Source organism: Pygocentrus nattereri, chromosome 19, assembly GCF_015220715.1.
Source record: "Pygocentrus nattereri isolate fPygNat1 chromosome 19, fPygNat1.pri, whole genome shotgun sequence".
In the NCBI taxonomy this organism is placed as follows: Eukaryota; Metazoa; Chordata; class Actinopteri; order Characiformes; family Serrasalmidae; genus Pygocentrus; species Pygocentrus nattereri.
The window spans coordinates 2,590,485-2,612,488 of NC_051229.1; the positions used below are offsets into that span (position 1 = coordinate 2,590,485).

The 22,004-nt window shown below is 44.0% G+C and overlaps 1 protein-coding gene across 7 annotated transcripts in view; it reads right to left on the reverse strand.

Annotated features, from left to right (window-relative positions):
* Nucleotides 1-22,004, reverse strand: part of clcn2a (chloride channel, voltage-sensitive 2a) — a 144,986-nt gene that overhangs the window by 32,443 nt on the left and 90,539 nt on the right. For 6 of the 7 annotated variants that reach the window (XM_037547707.1, XM_037547706.1, XM_037547701.1 and 3 more), the window contains exons 7-14: nt 22,000-22,004; nt 19,519-19,597; nt 16,141-16,266; nt 14,813-14,897; nt 14,007-14,108; nt 11,818-11,902; nt 9,167-9,322; nt 1,337-1,406 (exon numbers count right to left, since the gene is read on the reverse strand). The exon at nt 22,000-22,004 is cut by the window's right edge. In XM_037547707.1, the coding sequence (XP_037403604.1) occupies nt 1,337-1,406; nt 9,167-9,322; nt 11,818-11,902; nt 14,007-14,108; nt 14,813-14,897; nt 16,141-16,266; nt 19,519-19,597; nt 22,000-22,004 (708 nt within the window). The remainder of the gene's footprint in view (nt 1-1,336; nt 1,407-9,166; nt 9,323-11,817; nt 11,903-14,006; nt 14,109-14,812; nt 14,898-16,140; nt 16,267-19,518; nt 19,598-21,999) is intronic. The other variant, XM_037547704.1, reaches the window with a different exon arrangement.

Sequence of the window (22,004 nt, forward strand, 5' to 3'; positions counted from 1 at the left end):
CACAAACGTTAAATAAACAAAAAAATATGAATGCAGGTGAACAAACGAATGAAATGAAGATCGGATCTCAGAAACACGGGCGGTAATGGGAACACCTCCAAACCAAAGGTGGGCAACTCAGCAGAACATTTAGTCTAAACTCCATTATTTTGAGTTTAATTTCACTGTGTTGACTCAGCTTCTCTCGTTGTGGAGCTTTAAAGGTGCAGTGTGTAAAATCTAGGATATTGTAAACAAAATGTATTTAGTTTTTTTATTATGTATAATCACTTGTAATTGTTTTTTTAGCTTAGAATGAGCCCTTAATATCTTCCTAGCCCAGAGTTTCTACTGCCATGTTTCTACAATAGCCCAGACTGGACTTAAGATTAAGAGACTCGTCCAAGATTAAGCTCATCAGTCCCACAATGAATTTCACCTCCGCATTTAACCCATGCATGCAGTGAAACACCACGCACACACACACACTAGGGGGCAGTGAACACACTTGCCCAGAGCGGTGGGCAGCCCTATCGGCAGCACCCAGGGAGCAGTTGAGGGTTAGGTGTCTTGCTCAAGGACACCTGCACCTGTTCAGGGGATCGAACCAGTGACCTTCTGGTCACTGGCTCTAGAGGTCACCTTCCACATTTTAACAATGAAGCAGCAGCTTGCATTTGCTGGTGTTGTCGCTCCTGTTGGAAGACGAGGGAAGAATAAGAACCAGCGGTTGCTGCTGGTGCTGGCTGACCATTTTGTGTTGTGAGCAGTTTGAAAACCCACATTTTGACAAACGGACGATGAGACTTGTTATTTAGCACAAGAAAAAGTGAGGGACGGTGAATCGAACCGAAAAGCAAAACAGAATCGGGAAAAGACGACAGCAGAAAACCTGATGGCCGCTGTAGGTTCTGCTGCCTGCTTGGAAAGGCAAGGGTGAAGGAGGGGGGATTCATTTGGTTGTAATCTCCCACCTCACCACTAGATGCCACTAAATCTCACACGCTGCACCTTTAACATTCTATTTTAGACCAAAAGGATCCAAAATAAACACAAACTTCAGTTCCTCTACTGAAAGGTGTCCTAAGAAGTTCTGCCGCTGTTCTGTAGGAAATCTCCAGGAGTGTTTGGACCTCAGAGATTTTTTTCTCCAAGTTTTTATTACGAAATTTAATTTAATGTCATTCTTTCATTGCGCTAATAGTACTCGTATTTGAGTATGGGTTTGGGCTAATCAGCCCACCTTTGCTCCAAACTAATCAACAAAATGGACTGGCAGTATGACCTACAAGTATGAGATGCATGAACTGACCGCAGTACATGAAGGAATTAAACAGCAAAGACTGAGGTAACATACCAATGAGGAAGACGGGCATGAAGGCTCCACATGGCACTGGCATGGTCGTGGCCACAGCTGACATCCAGAACTGGGGGGAAAGGAGGGACCATCAACAAAAGCAGATTCGGCTAACAGAATAAGGACAAGACAGAGTTTACTTGGGTTAGTAATAGTTTAAGGTCGCGACTTCAAATGACACATTTCCTCATTGAAAGCTTACACCCTACCGATTAGCACCGTCATCCTTGCCTCACACCGTCAGCGATCTCTGATAGCCCTGATTATGTGGTGTAGTTGTCTGCTGGCCGTCATCCCAGGCCACAAGAAACGCAGAGTGGGTCGCTGAAGTGGCCACTTGGCTCATTTCCCGTTAAACAGGCCTGTTTAGTAAGACAAACTGCATCCAACGCATCTGCATTCTGTCAGAATCTGTTAATGAACCACTAAGGTAGCTGCTGTGATGGCGTGGTAACCGAGACTGTCGACGTTGCTGTATTAGTTGGACTTCGCCAACATCACTATGAAACAAAACAATGGGTCTCACTTTATTTGGACAGCCCACTATAGTCCCCTATAGATGGTCCACACAAAATTGCTCAAATTGATAAACTATCTGACATTAATGTTTTATTTCATTCAATTTATACTAATAAAGTGTAAAACACTTCAACTTGATGTTAATGAGCGCTTTCTCAAATGAAAGGCTGCTTACTCGGCGCCGCCGGGCAGTTATTTCCAGACATACTAGACCAGACTCCTCTCTCTTTCAATGGGGCGAGACCAAAATATTCAAATTGCTGTTGAAACATTTAAAATCACTGCTCAAATCTGAAAAACACCTCAAATAGTTTGTAGCGTTTGGCTCAATTGTTTTTTGGGGCTTTCTGCTACTTCACACGTGCAGATCTCGACAGTGAACCAGTGAAGCGATCAGTGTGCGGTGGCCTTGACAGTCGCTGCAGCAGCTGAACAGTGAATAATGAAATAACCCAGATCAGATGACATCAGAGCGGACCAGATTGGCAGGGGCAACACCATGGTCACTGCAACCGTAATGCTTTTATTAAATATTTAATCAATATTTCTTTTTTCCAAAGAAATGCCAGACTGGTTTTTGGCATTTAACATGCTAAATACAATGCGTATATGATAATCACGTTTCTGTTATTGTGACCACAAATGCTTAAACCTCACCACAAGATTCACTGGCCCAACTAGTGGCCCAAGTTGCCAATGAGAGAATTTCCGCCAAGCAGGTCTTTCAAGAGAAAAGCTTTGCACTGCATGCATATTTTTTACTCTAACACACTGTTGGTCACATTAAACTTGTTTATTCAAACAGCGATGCTGTGAAGATGATGAAGGAATCTTCGTTGACACCGTCTTGCATAAAAAAGAGCTTATTTGCATTTATAGATCGGAGTCAGAATCAAGCACCACGGTTCTGCTTGAGAGATGAATAACCAGAGGTGGACGTAGTACACAAATCATGTAAAAGTAGAAGTTCCTCCCTTTAGACCTCCACTGGAGTAAAAGTACTAAAGTATTTCCCTTCAAATGTACTTAAGTATAAAGTAAAAGTACTAAAAGAGTAATTCTGGCTCTGATGTCCTGTTATCATTTTTTATAACCAGACCGGCTTCATGAACTCATTTCAGGTGAAAGTCCTCCAGCGTCTCTCTTGGTAAACCAGTCTTTTAATAGAAGGTCATTAATTAGTGACGCTGACGTCTATTAAAATGATCAGAAGCACAAAACACTGAAGGTAAACAGTTTCCATCAGGGAGAACCGAGTGGCTCTGAAATCACTTTTTACACACAAGCAAAGTTTCAGTTTCAGATTTATTTACAACTTAGTTCCAAGTTTAAGTTGAATAAAAACTGGCTTTAAACTCAGGATCACAGATGAGCTCCTTTACTATGTTGATCTGTAGGCGTCTGTTCATAAACATAAACCAGCCCAAACTCATTTACTATAAAATGAAATGGTGTTTGTAGAAATTCAGAAAAAAGCCGCGTCAGTCTCGACTGCATATGTGGACATATTTCTATATTGAGCTCTATTTACACAAAGTTAGGTTAGTTCATCATTTATGTTGAACAGACTCTCCCAAAGTTTTACGCTGCTGCGCTGACGTTGAACCGCGTGCTGCACTGGGTCGGTATGACCAACAGGTCAAAACCAGCTCTAAACAAAGTGACCGCTGGGCCCTGATTGGTGCTCTGGCTTTGCGCTTCTTTTGTTTTGACATGTTACGTTTTTATACACACAGAAACCAAAAGGAACGACAGATTTCTCAAAATGTAGGAGGAAAAAGTCGGATATTAGACTCTGAAATGTAGTGGAGTGAAAGGAAAAAGTCCAGAACAGAGAAACTTCAGTACAGATACACCAAAAATACTAAAGTACAGAAACTCATTACATTTACTCAGTTACTCAGTTACTGTCCACCCCTGGGATTAATCCCAATCTGAATCCTCTGACAGAAAAAGCTCTGAGTCCAGGCTTTATAGCCCAGTTGTTCATTCATATCTAAAACATATGGAACTGATTTAAATGACCTCATCTGTCTGAATACTGAGAGAGACAAAGAGAAAGAGGCGGAGAAAAGGGGAGAAAGAGGCCCGTCTCTCGTGGGACCTTGGACTTTAGACTTGGGCCCTGAAATTTCAGACTCACACAGCTAGATACATATGGGGCCTCAGACACTTCAAACTCTGAGGCCATATTAAGGCTGTGTTCACACTGCAGGTACAAGTGGCCCAAATCTTAAACAAAACAGCATCCTGACCGCTGTAATTCAGATTTATGACACTTTTATAAGCTGAAATTTGATACGTATCCAAAACAAGGCAGTGGGGCCTCTGTCCAGAACTCGTGTCAGGTTCCTAACTGGCCGGAACACCGCAGACTTCCGCAGGCTGTCTTACTAAACACACCTGATTCAGCTCACCAGCACGGCCCGAGATGAGCTGAGATGAGATGAGCTACTGCTACTCTGTGCACCACTTTGGTCCGGAACGTCCCAAGTTTGACATGCCTGGTCTAGACAGTAAGATCAGAATTTGTGTGGATTTTATTTAAAACCACTATAAACTTCGGAAAAACGTGTGGAGTTTGATGTGTTCAGGGTGTTGTGAGACCGGTCAGGCACGGACACAGCCAAAAAAAAAAATCTGATTTGGGCCACTTTTAGTCATTTTCCAAAACAACTGTTATCAGAATCCTTTATTGATCCCAGAGGGAAATTGCAGTTGTTACAGATGCAGCCATTTATGTAAAAGAATAAATATTTTAACAATTTAAAACAAAGATAAAGAGAAATTTGCTATATGTACACGAGATTTAAGTACTTATGAATACAGTAAAGTGGCGCTGACTGTGATAATAAATATGAAACATCAGGTATAAATCAGTTCAAATTATTGCACCAGGTGACTAAAATAGTGCAAGGATAAAAAGTAATAAAATAACAAAGTAATGATCGTAAAACAATGCCGGTTAAACCAAATGCCTTCTTGGTCACATCTGGCATGGAACACTGTAGAAGCTATTTCACAGTAAATGGAAAGCAGGACTTTCTGTAAAACCGCTGTAATTTCTCTCTGTTCTCCAGCCACAGTGAACGTTTCCATAAGAACAGCTTGCAAGATTCATGTGAGCAACAGAAATAAATAAACCGGGATGGAAAGTGAACATAACGGAAAATGTGATGAGAACACCAGGATTTCTTTCAATGTTGCTGAAATATCAGAAAACAGAGGAAACAGTCTTAACAAAGTCAGTTGGGAAGCGGCTCTGAGACGAACGAACGGTTCACCAGAAGCTTTGGCAGCTCAGAAAACACACACGGATAAAGTTTTAGAACAGGGCTTGGATATGAACTCAGGCCCCGATATTCTAATAGACACTTCACAAGACACAACCTTAATAAATTCAGCCTCGTTCATCAAAACGAGGGTGTTGGGGAACCGGCAGCGCGGCGTAAATATGCATTCCGGTTAAAAGTAGCACACTTTTGCTTCAAGAGCTTCATAAAACATTTACACCAATAGGAGGCCTGAGTAAAAACCACGTAAAGAGATTTATGAACGCTAAACTGCGAGCAGTTAAGACCTCAGACAGTCGGGACTTACGCCCAGGTGATGGATGTGTTATTAATCTTTCATAAGGACATTAAAGAAAAGGTTCAGCCATAAATCAGCTGTACCTAATTCTGCCCGTACCTCAGATGTAGCCAGTGAGCCAAGTCATGCTTGGCGTCTGAAGTCTTGCTCCTTTAGTTAAGGTTAGGATTAGGTTTTGGGTTGAGTTTAAGGTGAAGGTTAGGATTAGGGTCAGGGTGAGAGTTAGGAACAGGTTTTGGGTTGAGTTTAAGGTGAAGGTTAGGATTAGGGTCAGGGTGAGGGTTAGGAACAGGTTTTGGGTTGAGTTTAAGGTGAAGGTTAGGATTAGGGTCAGGGTGAGAGTTAGGAACAGGTTTTGGGTTGAGTTTAAGGTGAAGGTTAGGATTAGGGTCAGGGTGAGGGTTAGGAACAGGTTTTGGGTTGAGTTTAAGGTGAAGGTTAGGATTAGGGTCAGGGTGAGAGTTAGGAACAGGTTTTGGGTTGAGTTTAAGGTGAAGGTTAGGATTAGGGTCAGGGTGAGGGTTAGGAACAGGTTTTGGGTTGAGTTTAAGGTGAAGGTTAGGATTAGGGTCAGGGTGAGAGTTAGGAACAGGTTTTGGGTTGAGTTTAAGGTGAAGGTTAGGATTAGGGTCAGGGTGAGAGTTAGGAACAGGTTTTGGGTTGAGTTTAAGGTGAAGGTTAGGATTAGGGTCAGGGTGAGGGTTAGGAACAGGTTTTGGGTTGAGTTTAAGGTGAAGGTTAGGATTAGGGCCAGGGTGAGGGTTAGGAACAGGTTTTGGGTTGAGTTTAAGGTGAAGGTTAGGATTAGGGCCAGGGTGAGGGTTAGGAACAGGTTTTGAGTCGAGTTTAAGGTGAAGGTTAGGATTAGGGCCAGGGTCAGAGTTAGGAAGAGGTTTTGAGTCGAGTTTAAGGTGAAGGTTAGGATTAGGGCCAGGGTGAGGGTTAAGAACAGGTTTTGAGTCAAGTTTAAGGTGAAGGTTAGGATTAGGGCCAGGGTGAGGGTTAGGAACAGGTTTTGGGTTGAGTTTAAGGTGAAGGTTAGGATTAGGGCCAGGGTGAGGGTTAGGAACAGGTTTTGAGTCGAGTTTAAGGTGAAGGTTAGGATTAGGGCCAGGGTGAGGGTTAAGAACAGGTTTTGAGTCAAGTTTAAGGTGAAGGTTAGGATTAGGGCCAGGGTGAGGGTTAGGAACAGGTTTTGAGTTGAGTTTAAGGTGAGGGTTAGGATTAGCGCCAGGGGGAGTGTTAGGATTTGGTTTTGGGTTGAGTTTAAGGTTAAGGTTAGGATTAGGGCCAGGGTCAGGGTTAGGAACAGGTTTTGAGTCGAGTTTAAGGTTAAGGTTAGGATTAGGGCCAGGGTGAGGTTTAGGAACAGGTTTTGAGTCGAGTTTAAGGTGAAGGTTAGGATTAGGGTCAGGGTGAGGGTTAGGAACAGATTTTGAGTCGAGTTTAAGGTTAAGGTTAGGATTAGGGCCAGGGTGAGGGTTAGGAACAGGTTTTGAGTCGAGTTTAAGGTTAGGATTAGGGCCAGGGTGAGGTTTAGGAACAGGTTTTGAGTCGAGTTTAAGGTTAAGGTTAGGATTAGGGCCAGGGTGAGGGTTAGGAACAGGTTTTGAGTCGAGTTTAAGGTTAAGGTTAGGATTAGGGCCAGGGGGAGGGTTAGGAACAGGTTTTGAGTCGAGTTTAAGGTTAAGGTTAGGATTAGGGCCAGGGCGAGGGTTAGGAACAGGTTTTGAGTCGAGTTTAAGGTTAGGATTAGGGCCAGGGTGAGGTTTAGGAACAGGTTTTGAGTCGAGTTTAAGGTTAAGGTTAGGATTAGGGCCAGGGGGAGGGTTAGGAACAGGTTTTGAGTTCCCCACAGAACAGGCTTGATTGTGGCTAACAGAAGATCCACTAATGCAAGTTTAGATGATAATGACTCAAAACCGAGGCGGTGAAGTCGACAGTTAACGATAACAGTGACCGAAAGCTGAAATTCAGAGCCAAATCTGTTCTGTGGTGTTTAGATCCATAGCCTGCTACCTAGCTCATACCTCCTGGTTAGCTTAGCGAGTGGGCCACAGATCCAAACTCGATTCCACCTAACTGCTCTGCTGTTAAGTGTAGATGAGGAAAACTCATGTTTCACAGAACAAACTCAAGTGACTGGAACTACAGGGAGAGAAAGCTGGAACCAGACCTGCTCTGCGGTGTTTTGAGCTGTAGCCTGTTGGCCTAGGCCAGTTCAGTTAGCAGGCTTGGTTCTAGCTAACTGATTCTAAGTGGTTCTGAAGTTAAAGACCTATATCTGAGAGCTGGTTCTGAAGGCAGCGCTGCCTTTGAGGGAGAGTCAGCATAACTGGTTGCCAGCCAACAGGCCGGGGATGAATGTGATTGAATTAGAGATATACTATAAGGTTATACTATATAGGCCAATGTGTGCTTTGATATGTTCATAATTCATGCCGCACTGAAAGCGTATTACTACCATTATGTTTATTACTATAATAAGCCATGAGTGCACAATGTGCATGTACCACCTCAATAAGCTTAAAGTTTAAGCAGATGTGATTTAGGCACGGAGAGCTTGACCACAGCGATGTTCGGTGGCCTCAAGCCGCCACTGTTGCAAGAGGTACGCCTTCAGTTGTTTAATAGCCAGCATTCTTACTAGTCTACTTACATTACTTTGCTAGCTAATAAGCAAGCGGTCAAAGAAGATGCTGCTTTAGAGGCTGCTAGTTTCCCAGGCAGGTTACTGAGAAACCAACACCATTTAAAGAGAATTTCCTGAAAGTCAAACACCAACAAAGACTAAGTTCCATACCTTTTAATGCACTGCATCCACATTAGCAGCACTGAGGAACAGAGCAGCATTTCCAAAGATAAGCCCCGCCTACTGGTTATTTTAATTGGTTGGTCTCTGAACCAATTATGTTCGTTCTGCCTCAAGGGTAGCGCTGCCTTCAGAATGGTTTTGAGTCGTGATGTTGCACATGAGCTCTCCGAGATCACAAAGTTGAGGGACTTGTGCTGGACAGCTGGAATTGAAGGCGTTCTGTGGCATTACTGAGCCACTGTCTTGCGTAGTTTTTCTTTGGTATTAGCTCTATGATGGAAAGGCTTATACGGTTCCGGTTGGTTTCCCCAATACCAACACCCACTTAGGGCAAAGTGTAAATTTAGTGTGGTGCATAAACCCGAATACAGTTGATTATAGAAATGCAAAACTACATTCTTAACAAAAGAAGCTTCTTCAAGGGTTCTTTAGAGTCCTACATAGAACCATTTCATGCTTAAATGGTTCTCTGCCTGGTGAAATGATTCTCCAGAATGACGGTTAGTAAAGAAAATGGTTCTATATAGAACCATGAGCGGTCAAAGAACCATTTGTATGATTAAAGGGTTCTTTGGATTGTGAAAGTGTTCTTCAGATTGATGGAGAATGGGCTGCGGATGGTTCTTTATGGCACCTTTTGGAAAAAAGGTTCTTTCATTGTTATAAGCTTAACATCGCAACAATAGAAGAACCTTTTGTGTGCGATATAGAACTATATGATCATGCCTAAATGGTTCTTGCCATACTGAAATGGTTCTCATGGTCTTAAATGGAATCACTGCCTTTACTAAAGAACCCCTGAAGTACAAAGTCATTGAGTTGGGAAAATTGTGTAAATTGGATTTTTAGCCGAACTGTTACTTTAAAAGGCTTAATATGCATATGATGCAGGAGAGTGTACTTACCTTCATGACGATGAAGAGGAGGAGGGTGATGAAGACGCTGACCTGCGGGTGCTTCCAGGCCTGAGGGTGGCTGGCGTACTCAAACTCCTCCGCCACGCCTTGCTTGTACCACGTTCGGTTATCAAACAGCGCCACTAATGACTCGTGTTGAGTCAGCTTAGGAGGAAACAATACAAGCTTCTGTATTTACAGCTCAACTCTTGTTACCCTGTTCTTCAGTGGTCAGGACCCCCATGGACCCCTCACAGAGCAGGTACTGTTTGTGTTGTGGGTCATTCTCAGCACTGCAGTAACACTGACGTAGTGGTGGTGGTGTGTTAGTGTGTGTTGTGCTGGTGCGAGTGGATCAGACACAGCAGTGCTGCTGGACTTTTTAAACATTGTGTCCACTCACTGTCCACTCTATGAGACACTCCTACCTTGTGGGTCCACCTTGTAGATGTAAAGTCAGAGACGACAGCTCATCTGCTGCTGCACAGTTTGTGCTGGTCATCCTCTAGTCCTTCATCAGTGGTCACTGGACGCCACCCACAGGACGCTGTTGACTGGATATTTTTGGTTCTCAGTCCAGCAGCGACACTGAGGTGTTTAAAAACTCCAGCAGCACTGCTGTGTCTGATCCACTCGTACCAGCACAACACACACTAACACACCACCACCACGTCAGTGTTACTGCAGTGCTGAGAATGACCCACCACCCAAACAGTACCTGCTCTGTGAGGGTCCATGGGGGTCCTGACCACTGAACAGCATGACTGCAGACGCATATCAAATTCGGAATCTTCCATTAACATGAAAACTTGACTGTTGTGACAGCAGAACAGCTGAACACACTGGAACCGGTTAGAAGAGAACAGAACACAATTCAGCAAACAAGATGGGCTACAAAGTGCTTTATAGACTGGCTGTTACAAGATGGCATTCATGTTAATTTGGCAACAACTGAAAAGGCTGAGCTGAACCTGATGTTTCTACAGATCTATGGCTCTGCAGCACAGATGGTGAACCTACTAGTATAAGCAGGTTTCACACAGGGCTCGACAGGCCAGGTCAAGCCAGGTAGATCAGTAGGTAATAATAAAACAATCCTCCTCTACAGTAAAATAAAGCTCTGCTGATCCTTCAACACAGTTTAACAGAAAATGGTCTTAAACGCTGGAGTTAATGTAGAACTGCTGATTCACCCTTTAACCCTGAAGATCAGCGCAGACGGCTGGTCACCATAGCAACACAGACAACAGTCTCACCCAGGTAGTAGCTAACGAAATGGTAAAGAGAGAGATTTAAGATGAACACCGATCATTTGGAGATGAATGGACTTATTTGCTCGTCTGCCTTCACACGCCTATGAACGACTATGATGCCCACCCTTTGCAGCTATAACAGCTTCAGCTCTTCTGGGAAGGCTTTCCACAAGGGTTAGGAGTGTTTATGGGAATTTTTGACCGTTCTTCCAGAAGCACATTTGTGAGGTCAGACACTGATGTTGGACGAGAAGGCCTGGCTCACAGTCTCCGCTCTAATTCATCCCAAAGGTGTTCTATGGGGTTGAGGTCAGGACTCTGTGCAGGCCAGTCAAGTTCTTCCACACCAAACTGGCTCATCCACGTCTTTATGGACCTGCTTTGTGCACTGGTGGGCAGTCATGTTGGAACAGGAAGGGGCCGTCCCCAAACTGTTCCCACAAAGTTGGGAGCAGGAAATTGTCCAAAATCTCTTGGTGCTGAAGCTTTAAGAGTTCCTTTCACTGGAACTAAGGGGCCGAGCCCAACTCCTGAAAAATAACCCCACACCATGATCCCCCCTCCACCAAACTTTACACTTGGCACAATGCAGTCAGACAAGTACCGTCTCCTGGCAACAGCCAAACCCAGACTCGTCCATCGGATTCCCAGACGGAGAAGCGTGATTGGTCACTCCAGACCCATTCTTTCACTAATGTCTGTAGAAGCAGTCTGCAGGCCTAGGGGCTCGGCTTTATACACCTGTGGCCGTGGAAGTGACTGGAACACCTGAATTCACTGATTTAGACGGGTGACAATACATTTGGGAATATAGTGTATTTACAGTCAAGATGGTAAAATGATAAAATGTTGTGGCTTCTGAGGTGGATTGATTTTTATTGAAAGGACAAAGTGGCTCTTAGCATTTGGGTTGCGACCCATAGGCTATGGCATTGTTCCCATTGCATTGCAGCAACTAATTTGTTGTGGAACTACAGGGCTTCTTTGATAACACACTCCCTATTGCTTAAATAGCATATAAATAATAAATAACAGATAAGAGTAAGAAGAGAAGATGAAAAGAGAGGAGCTTCTAAGAAAGTGGTCATTCTGACTATCCAACATCAGTACCTGACCTCATTAATTCAATCAAATCCGGACAGCAATGTTCAACATGTAGTGTAAAGCCTTCCCAGAAGAGTAGAGGCTGTTACTGCAGCACAGACTCACTATTAATAGCCTTCATTTCAGAAAAACTCTGGAGTGGACAGACTTTTGGATGGATAGTGAATCTTTTCAGTACAGATAACAAAACAACGTCTGTTATAATCTAAAGCAGGTCATCTGAGCGGCGCTCAGTGGATCCAGGCCTTTATAGACACGCTTAAACAGTCAGTGACACACAAACACGAACACAGAATATCAGACCTGGCCGGCCATAAACTGCCCAAATCCCGGGGGGAACGTGAGGGTGGACACCAGGAGAGTGACCAGAGCAGGGTACACCAGCCGCCTAGAGAGAGAGAGAGAGAGAGAGAGAGAGAGAGAGAGAGAGAGAGAGGGGAAGAAAGATAAAGAGGAGTAGAAAGAGAGGGAGAAACAGATAGAGGTTTGAGAGAGACAGAGAATGAGGAAAGAGGGAGAAAGTGACAAAACAGAAAGAAAGAAAGAAAGATAGAAAGAAAGAGAAAGAGAGAGAGAGAGAAAGGGGAGGGAGGGACAGAGAGAGAGAGAGACAGAGAGAGAGAAAGAGAGAACGAGAGAGAGACAGCGAGAGAGAGGTGAAGAGAGAGAGAGAGAGAGAGAGAGATAGAGAAATAGAGAGAGAGAGAGAGAGAGAGGAAGAGACAGAGAGAGAGAGCGAGAGAGAGAGACAGCGAGAGAGAGGTGAAGAGAGAGAGAGAGAGAGATAGAGAGACAGAGAGAGAGAGAGAGACAGAGAGAGAGAGCGAGAGAGAGAGACAGAGAGAGAGAGCGAGAGAGAGAGACAGCGAGAGAGAGAGACAGCGAGAGAGAGAGACAGCGAAAGGTGAAGAGAGAGAGAGAGAGAGAGATAGAGAAATAGAGAGAGAGAGAGAGAGAGAGAGGAAGAGACAGAGAGAGACAGAGAGAGAGAGAGAGAGAGAGAGAGAGGAAGAGACAGAGAGAGACAGAGAGAGAGAGCGAGAGAGAGAGACAGCGAGAGAGAAAGAGACAGAGAGAGAGACAGAGAGAGAGATAGAGAAATAGAGAGAGAGAGAGAGAGAGAGAGAGAGAGGGGAAGAGACAGAGAGAGAGAGAGAGAGAAGGAGAGAGAGAGAGGAAGAGAGAGAGAGACAGAGAGACAGAGAGCGAGAGAGAGAGAGAGAGAAATAGAGAGAGAGAGAGAGGAAGAGACAGAGAGAGAGAGAGAGAGAAGGAGAGCGAGAGAGGAAGAGAGAGAGAGACAGAGAGACAGAGAGAGAGAGAGAGAGAGTGGAAGAGAGAGAGAGACAGAGAGACAGAGAGCGAGAGAGAGAGAGAGAGAGAGAAATAGAGAGAGAGAGAGAGAGAGAGAGAGGAAGAGACAGAGAGAGAGAGAGAGAGAAGGAGAGAGAGAGAGTAAGAGAGAGAGAGACAGAGAGACAGAGAGACAGAGACAGAGAGAGAGAGGAAGAGAGAGAGAGACAGAGAGACAGAGAGCGAGAGAGAGAGAGAGAGAGAGAGAGAAATAGAGAGAGAGAGAGAGAGAGAGAGGAAGAGACAGAGAGAGAGAGAGAGAGAAGGAGAGAGAGAGAGGAAGAGAGAGAGAGACAGAGAGACAGAGAGCGAGAGAGAGAGAGAGAAAGAGACAACAGAGAGAGAGAGAGAGAGAGAGTGAGAGAGAGACAGAGAGAGAGACAGAGAGAGAGAGAGAGAGAGAGAGAGAGAGAGAGAGGGGAAGAGAGACAGAGAGCGAGAGAGAGAGAGAGAGAGAGTGAGAGAGAGACAGAGAGCGAGAGAGAGAGAGAGAGAGAGAGAGAGAGTGAGAGAGAGACAGAGAGCGAGAGAGAGAGAGAGCGAGAGTGAGAGAGAGAGAGAGAGGGGAAGAGAGACAGTGAGCGAGAGAGAGAGAGAGAAAGAGACAGAGAGAGAGAGAGAGAGAGAGAGACAGACAGAGAGAGAGAGCGAGAGTGAGAGAGAGAGACAGAGAGAGAGAGAGAGAGAGACAGAGAGAGAGAGCGAGAGACAGAGAGAGAGAGAGAGACAGAGAGAGAGAGCGAGAGAGAGAGACAGAGAGAGAGACAGAGAGCGAGAGAGAGAGAGAGCGAGAGTGAGAGAGAGACAGAGAGAGAGAGAGACAGAGAGAGAGAGTGAGAGAGAGAGAGAGAGAGAGAGAGAGAGCGAGAGTGAGAGAGAGAGAGACAGACAGAGAGAGAGAGCGAGAGAGAGAGAGAGACAGAGAGAGAGAGAGAGAGACAGAGAGAGAGAGAGAGAGACAGAGAGGGAGAGAGAGACAGAGAGAGAGAGAGAGAGAGACAGAGAGAGAGAGGGGGGAAGAGAGACAGAGAGAGATTCATAACCGTTGTGTCTCACTGAGCTCCAGTAAGGCTGCATCAGGCTGCTCTGTGCAGCACTGAGGACACCTATGAACCTGGAACACCGAGAGATCCGCTCACTTCTTCAGCAGAAACTTATTGATGGTCTTCTGCTTCCTCATAGACTCCACGATCAGTCTGTTCAGGTAGACAAACAGAGCCCCTCCGAATCCGCTGGCGATGCTGCGGAAAGAGCCCAGAGTTTCAGAGAGAAATACTGAGATGCTCGTTTATATGACAAACAAAGTCACAATCAAATCCCAGAGAGATTCACATAACATTATAATACACCACGAGACAGAACTCGGAGACTTCCAGAAGGCAGCAGCGTGACCAGACTGAGGAATGACCGCACTGAGCTGATAGCGGCAGCATTAAAAAGGCAGACAGCGCTGAGGAGCCTGAGCAGACGTGTGAAATAAACAGTGACTGAGTTCAGAAGGTAGAGGAGGCCATTTCCAGACATTTCAGGAACAAAAGCACGCTGGAGCGTCGCGGGAAGTGGAACATGCCGCAAAACACATTTTCTAAAGGCCACCACGCTGCAAATTAGTCATCTAAACAGCGGCTGTGTGTTAAACGGGGCTGATTCCACTTCACCAAAACTTCCCCCTTGATTACACCTCATGGAATGATGCTTTCGGGGCTGTTTTCACGGGAGAGATCAAAAGTTCTAAATGTGGCCCATCGCTCAGCTCCACGCCGGTGGCTGTCGTGCCGTATGAATCAGCCTGGGACGTGATTGGGCCTTCTCTGTCTTGCATTCTTGCCAAAGCCTTTAAACATTTTGGACATGGGGTGAACAAATGAAACAGCGCTGTAACTCTGGGCCGCAGCCAAGCCGAGCTTTCCTGATTAAATACCAGCAGTGTGAGGCGAGCACCTACCCGAGCACCGCGAACGCCGGCAGCTCCTGCAGGTCAAACGGGAAGTCCAGGCGAAAGCGCGTCTTAAAGAGAGCGGTGATGGTCTCTGAGGGAGGGAGAGAGAGAGAGGCAGAGAGACAGAGAGGACAGGAAGTTCCACTGTCATCTGTTCATCACTGTACAAGCGTATGGATGTAATATGATGTACAATAATCTGTAATAATATTCATCGTTATGCTCTCACTGCCCGAAATTTAAATAGTGAAAAATTGGTTTGGGTTTTTTTTTTGTTGATTGAAATATCACACATGAAGTAACGACAGACAGACAGACAGACAGACAGACATACAGATAGATAAGATAGACAGACATACAGACAGACAGATATAGAGACAGATATACAGACAGAAAGACAGACAGACATATAGATAGATAGATAAGATAGATATACAGACACAGACAGATATACAGATAGATAGATAGATAGATAGATAGATAGATAGATAGATAGATAGATAGATAGATAGATAGACAGACAGACAGACAGACAGACAGACAGACATATAGATAGATAGATAAGATAGATATACAGACACAGACAGATATACAGAAAGATAGATAGATAGATAGATAGATAGATAGATAGATAGATAGATAGATAGATAGATAGGCAGGCAGGTAGGCGACAAACAGACAGAATGACAGAAAGAAAGACAGACAGACAAGCAGAGACACAATCAGATAGATAGACAGACAAACAGACAGACAGACAGACAGACAGACAGATAGATAGACAGACAGACAGATAGAAAGACAGACAGACAGATAGATATACAAATAGATAGATAGATAGATAGATAGATAGATAGATAGATAGATAGATAGATAGATAGATAGGCAGGCAGGTAGGCGACAAACAGACAGAATGACAGAAAGAAAGACAGACAGACAAGCAGAGACACAATCAGATAGATAGACAGACAAACAGACAGACAGACAGACAGACAGACAGATAGATAGACAGACAGACAGATAGAAAGACAGACAGACAGATAGATATACAAATAGATAGATAGATAGATAGATAGATAGATAGATAGATAGACAGACAGACAGACAGACAGACAGACAGACAGATAGATAGACAGACAGACAGATAGAAAGACAGACAGACAGATAGATATACAAATAGATAGATAGATAGATAGATAGATAGATAGATAGATAGATAGATAGATAGATAGACAGACAGACAGACAGACATACAGACAGACAGACAGACAGGTATAGAGTGTGTGAGCTGAGCTGTCAGTGGGCTTAAACGGCTTTAGCAGTGAAATCTGTCTCACCCTCGTCTTTGTTCCACACTGCCAGCACCCTGAAGATGAAGGCACTGAACGTGGCGGCGAAGAAACCCCTCCAGTAATTCCTCACAGCGAAGAAGGTGGACGTCACTTCAATGCTGAACAGCACACCTGCAGCACACAGTTAACCACACATCAGCTCCACGAAAGCACACGAACGAAAAGATGCCGGGAGTCCAGCTCAAGCACACGGGCAGTTTACCGTACACTCAGGACAAAGAGGTTAACGGCTCTCGCAGCTCACAGAGTCTATTACTTTATATAAAACTATTTGTTTATATATATTTTTTTAATCGTTCAAGTATTCAGCATCTATTTTTTGCTGTTGTAGTTTTGGCATATTTTGAACAAGCAGTGGCCAGTCGAGGGCAAAATGTTAAGTAAAGATGAAATAAACACAGCTGGCCCACAGCGTTCGACAGCCCTGCTCTAGCTGCTCCCCTGTGACAGCCGTGCTGCTGTGAGGACATCGTGATTTTACGTGACGTTAAAATGAAGTGTTCTCATATTTTTCACTGTCTGAGTTCTTTACTACAGTCTCTGCCGTCTGTTTCAGTCTGTAGCATACTGCCTTGCCCGGCTTTGTCTCTCCCGCTTTCTGCCTGTCTGTCTTTGTTTATCTTCCCTCACGTGTCTTGCCATGCGCCTCTTGTCATTTGTCTCACCTGTCTGCTGTCTATAGCTCCACCCCCTCTCATTAGTCCCAGATGTTTCTGGCTTGTTCCGTGTGTATTTATATCTCTGGCTGTGTTCTCAGGCCCTGTTCTAGATTTCTCTCGTTGGTTATCTAGTCCTCTTCATGCTCTTTAGCCTAGTTTCCGTCCTGTTGTAGTATTTTGTTGGTGAATGTTCTTGTTTTCTGGATGCTTTCATCATCGCTTTCACTACAAACAAGGACTTGCGCTTCCTGCCTCTGCGTCACAGCCTCCTTCTGTACCTCCTCTCACTGGTGCAAATGGAGAGCGTTAACGTCATGACAGCTAATCAATTACAAGATTTCTTCCCACAATTCTTCTGTTGACGTTATTGATTGATTAGCTGTTGCAGCTCTAGACTGATAAACATGCAGCTGAGTGCCGGATCCTGAGCGCAGAGCAACTTCGTTCCATTTACATTTTACATTTACGGCATTTGGCTGACACTCTTATCCAGAGCGACTTACAATTTTATCATTTTACACAGGAAGGCCAAGGCGGTGTTGGGAGTCTTGCCCAAGGACTCTTATAGGTATAGTGTAGGGGGCTTACCCAGGTGGGGATTGAACCCCAGTCTACAATGTAGGGAAGTGTAGGGAACTACACTATCCCATCCACATTCCAATCATTCCCTGCTGAAAAGAATTACAGAACCCAGTAAAAGTGTCTGCTGGTGTCCAACTGTCACTTATGGTGTCCTGTGTCTTCTCGATGGGTTGATATCACAGTAACCACCTTTACATGCAGCTGTTAATCCTTTAATAATCTGACTAGTAGTTAATCAGACTAGAATAAATCCAGACTAGTCAAGGCTGAATGAGGCCTTTGCAAATACAATTACTATCCAACTGATCGAGGTGGGTAACCCTGCAAATAATCTGTTAAATAATATAATTAGACTAATGTAAACTGTATCCGATTACATTCCCTATCGGAAAGTTGAAGTCCGTTCTGCATGTGCGTCGCGTCACAGTGAGAGTTTATAAATGTTCAACATGCTGCTCCTCTGCACAGGAGACGAAGTTCATGCTCTGATCTTTAAAAAACTTTAAACCATATGTTTGTCTGAACAGTAAAGCTCACGACAGACAGACAGACAGACAGACAGATAAACAGACAGTCAGAATGACAGACAGACAGACAGATAGATTTATAGATAGGTGGATAGCCAGACAGACAGACAGATAGACAGTTAGTCAGATTGACAGACAGACAGATAGATAGATTTATAGATAGGTGGATAGACAGAAAGATAGACAGACAGACAGACAGACAGACAGACAGATAGACAGATAAACACACAGATAGAAAGATTTATAGATAGGTGGATAGACAGACAGACAGACAGACAGACAGATAGAAAGACAGACATACAGATATATAGACAGACAGATAAACAGACAGCCAGATTGACAGATAAACAGATGGAGAGATTTATAGATAGGTGGATAGACAGACAGACAGATGAACAGACAGACAGATGGATGGATAGATGGATGGACGGATGGATAGACAGACGGATAGACAGACGGAAAAACTGACCGACAGTGAGTTTGCAGGAACTATATAGTGAATTAAAAACAGCTGAAAACTCAGTAACTCACTGCTGCTCGTTCTCACGTGATGCTGGTTGTCATGGTAACATCTATACCAAGGGGTTCACTAACTGTGGATCTGATTACTTGCAGTGTGAATGTAAACAGAGATTTCCATCAGGTTGTTGAGTGGAGTGAGAATATAAACACCTCGGTCTTAATCTGTAATCAGAATGTATTCAATCAGACTGGTGTGGACACACAGCCAGTGTAAAGGACTCTAATGGTTTAACAGGTGCTCTGGGACTGACTGCAGATGCCGCTGATAATCAGCAAGAGCGTCTAACAGGAAACTAGTGACCTCCAACGGTAACCATGAAGCCAGTTCTCATTAGGGTCATCGCTCTATATGGAGAAATATATTCCACATGTATTCATCAAATATGTTTTTGCAGTGTTTAAAAACTGCCAAAAAAGTTTGTGTTAAATATATTTTTTAAATGGATGGAATGGAAGAGACTGGAACACAAACTCATTTCTGAAGGCATCAGACAGTGAAGGGCATCAGACAGTGAAGGGCATCAGACAGGATTCCGGCTTCTAAAAACTCCAGCAGCACTGCTGTGTCTGATCCACTCAGACCAGCGCAACACACTAACACACCACCACCACGTCAGTGTTACTGCAGAGCTGAGAATGACCCACCACCCAAACAGTACCTGCTCTGTGAGGGTCCATGGGGGTCCTGCCCACTGAAGAACAGGGTAACAGAGTATCAGAGAAACAGATGGACTACAGTCTGTAACTGTAGAACTACAGAGTGCAGCTATACAGTAAGTGGAGCTGATAAAGTGGACAGTGAGTGTAGAAACAAGGATATTTGGTTCAAATGGCAAAATATTCTGAAATACATTTTAGTGTTTTGGATGTATTTCAAATATACAAAACATATATCCATATATTGTTTTTCCATATGTTACCAAAGCAAGGATTTCCGAAGGAAGGCAAGGCGGTTCCTGAGTGTTATCTAGAGCTCATCAGCAGTGAATCATGTAAACATTGATTTAGCTCTGTGTAATAGAGTTAGAGGTCAAAGTACTGAATGACTCCTGTGGAGCTGCAGTACACTTTACCTCCAATAGGGGCAGCGAAGCAGCAGCCAACTCCAACCGCACACGCCGCAGAGAGCATCTCCGTATTCCTCAGTTCATTCTGCAAGAGAGCACACACACACACCACAGACACACACACACACACACCACAGACACACACACACCACAGACACACCACAGACACACCACAGACACACACACAAGACATACAGACACACCACACATACACGCCCACCCACCACAGACACACAGACACACCACAGACACACACGCACACACCACACATACACACCCACCCACCACAGACACACAGACACACCACAGACACACCACAGACACACACACACACCACACATACACACCCACCCACCACAGACACACCACAGACACACACACACACACCACACATACACACCCACCCACCACAGACACACAGACACACCACAGACACACCACAGACACCACACATACACACCCACCCACCACAGACACACCACAGACACACCACAGACACACACACACACACACCACACATACACACCCACCCACCACAGACACACACACAGAAACACACCCACCCACACACACACACACACACATACACACACAGACATACACACACAGACACACACTGTGCAGAGCTTTCTAAGGCAGTATTATGTAACAGAACAGGTGATTAGACTGAACTGAAAGATACACTACAGTCTCAAAAAAGACGGTTCTCTAAAGTTCTGTAGTAAACACAGTGGGTCTTTATAGCTCTGTCTGCATGCCTAAACTGTTCCTTGGTTCTTCAGATAGATGGAGGATGTGTTGGAGAACCGCAGTCTTCACTGCAAAAGTGAAGGGAAGGAATCTCCAATCTAGCCAATTCGTCTATTCTGATCATGAGATGAGATCATGTTGTGAGAATATAAGGAGATTATTTAACTTATTTCTCAGCATTCTTTACTTGTTTTGAGGAGTTTTAAGCTGATTTCTTTAAATAATCTTATAATATGCCTGTAACAATCTCATAATGAGAAATATCAGATACGCTGACTACATTTAAGATGATTTCACTTCCTAATATGTGCCGAGTTTACTAGAGAACCACATGGAGAACCACCTGTTTTTAGAGCTTGTACTTGTTCCAACTAGAGCTTCTCTCTGTGTACCACAATCACCACAATAATCGACAAGAACAGACTCTTTTTAATGTGCAGTGCCATTAAATCTGCATGTTCTTGTATGCAGTGGTGGACAGTAACTGAGTACCTGAGTACCTGAGTAACTGAGTAACTGAGTAACTGAGTAACTGAGTAAATGTAATTAGTTTCTGTACTTTAGTATTTTTGGTGTATCTGTACTGAAGTTTCTCTGTTCTGGACTTTTTCCTTTCACTCCACCACATTTCAGAGTCTAATATCCGACTTTTTCCTCCTACATTTTGAGAAATCTGTCGTTCCTTTTGGTTTCTGTGTGTATAAAAACGTAACATGTCAAAACGAAAGAAGCGCAAAGCCAGAGCACCAATCAGGGCCCAGCGGTCACTTTGTTTAGAGCTGGTTTTGACCTGTTGGTCATACCGACCCAGTGCAGCACGCGGTTCAACGTCAGCGCAGCAGCGTAAAACTTTGGGAGAGTCTGTTCAACATAAATGATGAACTAACCTAACTTTGTGTAAATAGAGCTCAATATAGAAATATGTCCACATATGCAGTCGAGACTGACGCGGCTTTTTTCTGAATTTCTACAAACACCATTTCATTTTATAGTAAATGAGTTTGGGCTGGTTTATGTTTATGAACAGACGCCTACAGATCAACATAGTAAAGGAGCTCATCTGTGATCCTGAGTTTAAAGCCAGTTTTTATTCAACTTAAACTTGGAACTAAGTTGTAAATAAATCTGAAACTGAAACTTTGCTTGTGTGTAAAAAGTGATTTCAGAGCCACTCGGTTCTCCCTGATGGAAACTGTTTACCTTCAGTGTTTTGTGCTTCTGATCATTTTAATAGACGTCAGCGTCACTAATTAATGACCTTCTATTAAAAGACTGGTTTACCAAGAGAGACGCTGGAGGACTTTCACCTGAAATGAGTTCATGAAGCCAGTCTGGTTATAAAAATGATAACAGGACATCAGAGCCAGAATTCCTCTTTTAGTACTTTTACTTTATACTTAAGTACATTTGAAGGGAAATACTTTAGTACTTTTACTCAAGTGGAGGTCTAAAGGGAGGAACTTCTACTTTTACTGGAGGAATATTTTACCCTGGGGGTCTCGACTTTAACTCAAGTACCTGGTTTGTGTACTTTGTCCACCACTGCTTGAATGTGGATAAAAAGAATGACCGTCAAACATACATCAGAACGAGGAAACCGAAATAACAGAAGTGAAATTAAAAGAACTCACAAATGGGGGATAGACAGCAAAATAAGGGCCTAGGTTTTCTCATCAAAGATAACAGAAAGTATTCGTTTGGTGACGTGGACACAGTCATACCCGCACACCCTCTTACCTTGT